This window comes from Emys orbicularis, chromosome 5 (genome assembly GCF_028017835.1).
Source record: "Emys orbicularis isolate rEmyOrb1 chromosome 5, rEmyOrb1.hap1, whole genome shotgun sequence".
NCBI lineage: Eukaryota > Metazoa > Chordata > Testudines > Emydidae > Emys > Emys orbicularis.
The window spans coordinates 129,055,534-129,062,471 of NC_088687.1; the positions used below are offsets into that span (position 1 = coordinate 129,055,534).

Here is a 6,938-nt window from a genome sequence, read left to right on the forward strand (position 1 = left end):
ACCACAACATAAATTAGTAATACTTGCGCATATCTGATCTCGATTTTTAAATGGAAACTTTTTAAAGAACAAGTTTTGTGGTAATGTGAAATGTATGATAAAGGTGGCTTACAATAATTTATAGGCATCTTAGGTGCATTTATTAGTAATTGCCCTAATTGTAATTAGGGGCATAAACTACTTCATGAAAGTGGAACACTTTCCCGACTGAAGCTCGATTTTTAAAGAGATGCTGGATTCCTTCTGTGGTGACTCGGTGGAAATATTTATTAAAAGGTACGCTGTAATGGTGGTGGGATTCAGGCTCACTTTGCTTCCCTATGGACATTTGTTCTTTATTTGTCAACCTTTCCTTAAGAACACCTTTTTCCACAGTCCTCGCAAGACGAGATCTGTGCAGTTGAGCACAACAAGCCTGGTGAGTGTTGTGTAGACTTTCTGGCTAAACTTAAATTGTGAGCTTTCTGGGGCCACGATGATATTGTCTAAGTGCTGTATAAGTAATTTCTAAAATATTTTGTTAAAATGGTGCCTTTCATAGAGAGGAGAGGATAGCTTGGAAAAAGCAGCATTGCCAATCCCAAGCATTCAAAAATCAAATCAGGCCACAAAATACCATGAGATTAAAAAATAATTTGGGGAGAGTGAGGGGGAGTCTCTTAGTTTTTGAGCCTTTAGAGTTTGTTTTCAAGCTTCCATCCATACCAATGAGAGCTAGAAACCAGCTACTTTTTTTTTTTTTCAAAATGAAAGTTTGAGATTCTCATGTAATCACGAATTTGCATGTCATCTTTGCGCAGGGGCCATGCTAATCTTCTCTGTATCGTTCCAATTTTAGTATATTTGCTGTGCTCCAGGAGCAGGAGGTTTAAGAAAAGCACCACATCTTGCAAAACTTGCAAGATAGTGATGAGAACTGGCGACACTTAGTACACGTGGGATTTGTGAAAAAACTATATTTAGCCTTTCAGAGAGAATTGACTGTAACAAACACATTTCTAATACACACTCTGGGGTTTTTAAACACCGCTAAGGACATGGCTAAATTGAATGTGTTGTGTAAATTCATGTAGCAAAACGCTCCAGTGAAATCACTTTTATTAAAACAAAAAACTTCAGAAGTGTATAGTGACTTACTGTGAAATTTCTGAACCAGAGATTCAGAAGAGTGCACACACATCAGCTTGTTTTCAAATTCCTGTGGGCCTTGCTTGCTTATTTGATTTGAAAGCAAGGGTCTAGGGATATTTTCTTTTATTTCCTTCCCCCAACATTGTTTCCTACACAGAGTTTTAATATTCAGACATTTTATATCCCTATTCCTTCTAAAACTCTCTTTGAGCTTCTTTTCTTTCTTTCTTTCTTTACACAAAAGAATACTTTTGGCTGATTGAGTTCCATCCATTGCCAACTGTGGGTTCTTTTGTTTTGTTAGTCCAGCATCCTTTTATAAAATGAGAACCATTGAGCAAGTACTCACTGACTCCCCACTGAGCATGATTGTGTTTGAAAGGTGTGGTACTGTACTGGTGTAACATGTAAAGCTTTAGTTAGCGGGTTTTGAATGCATTTCAGTGTCTACCTTTTTTGCTTTGTGAAAAGTAGTGGGATTGTGCTTGAGATAATAAATCCACCTATTTTTAGTTTGGTGTGGTTGTGACAAGTGGGTGAACAAAGAACTAACTGAATGCACTTGCTGTTGTGTTGAAACCAGCCAAAAGTTCCCATTCAAGTGGTTTCAGTGCAGTATAGCTAACTGGCAATTTTCTGTTTTATGTACACAACCCTAGAAAGACAGCTGTGCTTAGTTTTGATTACTCTGTAGTAGTAACTTGAATAAAGCTGACTGGAGGACAATTCAGGGGTTCAAGAATCCCTTTCCAAAAGCATAAATAAGTTTGTTTCCTTGTTTGAACAGGAGCAGTAACCAGTATCTACCATAAGATTTAAAGGGCTACCTAGAAAATACTTTTTTCCTCTGTCTGGAGACAGATAGCAGGAAATGTTTTCACCATTTCAAAGCAGTAGGCTACAACTAAGGCCTGGTCTACACTAACCCCCAAATTCGAACTAAGGTACGCAACTTCAGCTATGTGAATAACGTAGCTGAAGTCGACATACCTTAGTTCGAACTTGCCGCGGTTCAGACGCGGTCCACACGCGGCAGGCAGGCTCCCCGTCGACTCCGCGGTACTCCTCTCGCCGAGCTGGAGTACCGCAGTCGACGGCGAGCGCTTCCGGGATCGATATATCGCGTCCAGACCAGACGCGATAAATCGAACCCGGAAGTTCGATTGCCAGCTGTCGAACTACCGCGGTAGTGTAGACCTGGCCTAGGATTCAAAAACAACAAGGAGTCTGGTGGCACCTTAAAGACTAACAGATAGTCTTTAAGGTGCCACCAGACTCCTTGTTGTTTTTGTAGATACAGACTAACACGGCTACCCCCTGAAACTAGGATTCAAGTGTCCTTGACACCATTTCCTTGCTGTATTGCAGCAGTTCTCAGCCCAGGGCCCCCTGTGGGGGCTGCGAGCAGGTTTCAGGAGGGCTGCCAAGCAGGGCCAGCATTAGATTTGCTGGGGCCCACGGTAGAAAGCTGAACCCAGGGCCCTGAGTCCTGCCACCTGGGGCTGAAGCCTAAGCAATGTAGCTTCGCAGGGCCCCTGTGACGTGGGGCCCCAGGCAATTGCCCAGCTTGCTACCCGCTAACGCCGGCCCTGGCTTGTATAGGCAGAAAACCAGTTGTTGTGGCACAGGTGGGCCATGGAGTTTTTATAGCATGTTGGGAGCCTCAGAAAGAAAAAGGTTGAGAGCCCCTGCTGTATTGCATTATTGAAATTCACTGTTTTAAAATCTGGTGTAAATATGAATGAACCCCATATTCCCTCTTCATATACAGGATATAAAAATGTTTGTTTTCAGTAACTATGTATACAGATTGCTATGGATCCATTAAAGACCTGAGGGTGGCTCATGAAAATTTCATACAGATATGTAAAAATACACATGATCTGCCTATAAGTATCAACATAGGGAACAGAAATTTGATGAGAACTCTTCAGCCTCGCAGACAAAGATAAGATCTGAGGGCTGGAAGTTGAAGCTAGACCAATTCATACTAGAAATAAGACGCAGAACTTTGCAACAGTGATGGTAATTAACCACTGGAGCAATTTACCAACAGTTACGATGGATTCTCAATCTACCGATGAAAAGCGCTAGATAAGAGCCTAGTTGTTGTTGTCGTCGTCATCATCACTGGAAATCTTTAAATAAAAATTGGATGTTTTTCCGAGAGATGCTCTCGTTCGGCCACAGCTATTGGACTTGAAGCAGGAATTAATTAATGGAATTCCTATTAGCTGTGTTATGGAAGAGGTCAGACTAAAAGATCACAATGGTCCCTTCTGGCTTTAAAACCTGTGAGTCTATATAACAATGTGTAGAGAGAATCCGTGTAATGCTGTTGACTGCTGCAGACTTACTACCGCCAGAGAAAAATGACTCAAGCCCACTGTACAAATAATGGTAGCAATCAGAAGCCTACTCTTGAAGATTTGTTCCACTGTAGCAATATGATTTGGTGCAGGTTGCCATGAGATACCGCAATAGAAGTTCAGTGGTCTCTACTGTGCAGCAAAATCTCATTGAAGTCCTTTCTAAGAGTACAAAGTCAGTGAAGCATGTTCATCTTAGTAGTACTATAATCCGCTAACTTTAATCCAAGTTGCGCTGTAAAATCATTCTAACATCTCACACATTATATGATCTCCCCTCTTCCCCCCCCTCCCCCGCAAATAGAATACTTTAATCCTTGAATGTGCTGGATTCAAGTTGTGCACATCTAGGAAGTGACTGGATTTGTAGTAGTGAGCAGGGGGTTGAATGTGAGAGGAGCACCCAAGTTCAGTGATTTATTTGGTCTTGGGAAAGTCACTTCACCTCTGTGCCTCTTTCCCTACTTGTAAAAAGGGGAAAGAATATCGACCTTCCTTCCTCAGTGGCGTTGCGAGGGCTGGTTAGTAAATGTCTGCAAAGCTCTTTCAATATGTACAGTTCTTTCTAAAAGGCCTCCTGTGCCAGACACTGGTAACATAATGACTGTGTGTACAGTGAGAAAGGAATTGTATAAAATTCTCAATGAGGAATTAGCATATACTGTATGATATTGATAATTATTGGTCAGTGAATAGATTGATGTGTTTTAAAAACCAGGTTTTTAATGAAGAATGAAAGCTCAACTGTAAAAACACAGAAAATTAGAGGGGTCCTTAGTCTTTTTGTGCATGTGGATCCAATTTACGGTGTGTGAGCACCTCATGCATGGGAGAGCAGAACCTTTTGACACCAGTGTCCTTTGGGGCCATGCCTGTGCCCTGCATATCTCAGTGCGCATTCCCCCCTCCCCTGTTCTGCCTCCCTCTCCCTACATGAGGGCATATGGGGCAGAGCAGCTTCTACCACCTCTCGCTTCACTTGTATACCCCAGGGCAGCAAGAGAGAACTCAGCAGCCTGTGTGCTATCCCCCAAAGTACCCTTCAGAGTCAATTTAGAATCATTCAGTTACTTTGCTTAGCTTACTGACAACTTTCTTTGCTGCTCCTTCTTTAAAATGTGTTCTTTCTTCCACTTGGTGCTGAGGTGCCTTTCCATCTAAAGGCCAGACTAAACCCCTCCAGGTTCAAGCCAGGCCTTTCACTCTTTTAACTGAGGGGGGAAATCAGTGTCTACTCTCTGTGGGGGAGAGCAGTGTGCTGCTGATTTTTACTTAAACCAAATAATTAACCTCTTATTCTCTTTTCCCCCAAGCATCACTTAAGCCTGGGATAAATCAAGTTCCTTAGTTTAGATATTTCCAGAGCCTGCCTTTATTATTTAGGTAGAATAAAGCCATTCAGGAAATCAACCCTGTTTGTGACATTAGGGAAACGATCAGATCATCTCTTCCTGGAGATTCAAATGGATCACTCAGTACATTAGTCTTCTAGCAACTAGTAGATATGGCCTTCCCTCAGTCATCAGGGCCCACTCAGCTAGAGACCAGGCAATGTCTTCAGCATGTCTAAGAAATATTTCTGTATGGGTCATCTGCAGGGCAGCCACTTGGAGCTCAGCTCATACTTTTACCAAACATCATGTCCTGGATTTGGTGACTAGATCAGATGCCAAATTGGAAACAGTGGTTCAGAAATCCTTATTTGGCTAGCTGTAGCTAGGACGTCAGACTCGTATTAAGCTGGAAATTGCTAGCTAGTCTTTGTAAGTGAGATGACATGGACAAAACATCTGAGAACTGCAGTTATTGCACAGTAAATAACTTCTTTATTTCCCAAATGGATCCCATTTGCAGAGTTGCTGTAAATTCTCTCCTTAACCACTTTCCCTAAACGTTTGAAGGGGTGGGCAGGATATATAATGTCTTTTCTATTGTTTTTGGTTAATATTTTTTTTTAATTACAGACTTTAAAAAATTCGAAAAGTCTTTGCTCCCTTGATTATGAAGAAGATGATGATGACGACACACAAATGAAGACAATTGTGTCATCCCCATGTGATTCACATGACTTTATGAACATCACCACCCCTGGTTCCAGTCCAGTGAAAGAGCAACTGGATGAAGTAAGGCATCATGGGCCATGCCAAGTTGGCTTCAATGTAAGGGATTATAAGAAGGCAGCTGCAGTGTGTGAAAGTGACGAGGACACAAGTGATTGTGACAGCACTGAAGAGGGCATCTTTCCGCTAGACTGCGGGGACTTGGATCTAGAGCAGATTGAAAACAACTGAGGCTCAAAGTTGTGTACTAGAATCAGAGTTGTTCTAAATTAAAATGATTAGTGGATTACCTTTGCAATGCATAATCCATGTCCCTGAATCTCTGTATTGCCTATCTTGGGCCTGTGTTAGAAGAAATGTTTCAGGTGGGGGGAAAAAAGAACCATTGTTACCTGTTTATAGTCTATTGATCAGTATATGAACAACAGCAAAAGACAACTGGAGGTTAAATGTTATTTTGAACATTAAGAAGTAACTTTGATTACAAATTTCCTAACAGATATTTTGCATTTTTATGGCTTTTACAGTTCTGGAGAAAGGATCTCTATTTTGAAATGAATTTTCAGAAGGGCATTCTATAAAACGAAATCTGTCTACAGTGATTCTGGTGCGGGTATATGTTCCATTTGTTAAAGAGCTTAATGTGAAAAGTGAGTTGCATAATTAAATTGGTAATAAACCATTGGATATCTGGAGATCTGAACGCTTAAGTATCTGGTTGACAACTGGTCCAAAATACTTAACTGTCTCCTTATACAGTGAGTGGTTATAAAACTTCATAACATGTACAAATGGTTTTTCATACATTCAAGACTTTTTGATCAAAATATAGTAGTGACCTTAAAGGTTAACACTTTCCATGATTTTACTACTTGAATTGTTTTCCAGCCAGAAGCAATGCTAATTTAGGTGGGATGAGACTGCAAGTAGCTGCCCACCTTCTTGGTCATTATTATGTTTTCTGTGGTTCAAAAGAATGTACAAGAGCACTTGAACTTTTAAACAGGGACTTTGTAATGATCAATTCCCCAGGAGGTGATCCCTTCAGCAATACTAGAAGGAAACTAGTCCTTGAATTAAATAAAATGACATTTTGCTTTGCATTTGCATGTGTTTATGAATTTTATTGGGTGATCTATGAAGTCTTTGGCAGATACTGTAGCGTGGCATCTCTTTTTAACACGGGGGTCGTAGTTTTAGATTATCTATCCAGAATATTTTTGCGGGTTTCACGGGGTAATTAAGTGTATATTCACCACTCTTTAAAATGTAATACTGTATTGTTGCTGACTATTACAACACACCATTATTAATGTGGTTAAAGTGAAGGAATTTTCCTCAAATAAGGAGGATTAGTTTGGGGACACTTAATTTCTAC

The 6,938-nt window shown here is 40.7% G+C and overlaps 1 protein-coding gene and 1 non-coding gene across 2 annotated transcripts in view; one reads left to right on the plus strand and one right to left on the minus strand.

Annotated features, from left to right (window-relative positions):
• Positions 1–6,656, plus strand: part of FAM53A (family with sequence similarity 53 member A) — a 104,692-nt gene extending 98,036 nt beyond the window's left edge. Inside the window, exon 5 of the mRNA XM_065404942.1 lies at positions 5,465–6,656. Within this exon, the coding sequence (XP_065261014.1) occupies positions 5,465–5,791 (327 nt within the window). The 3' untranslated portion in view covers positions 5,792–6,656. The remainder of the gene's footprint in view (positions 1–5,464) is intronic.
• LOC135879791 (U6 spliceosomal RNA) lies at positions 756–863 on the minus strand. Its single transcript, XR_010561466.1, has one exon. It is a non-coding gene; the product is annotated as a U6 spliceosomal RNA (small nuclear RNA).
• Positions 6,657–6,938: the final 282 nt, after the last annotated feature.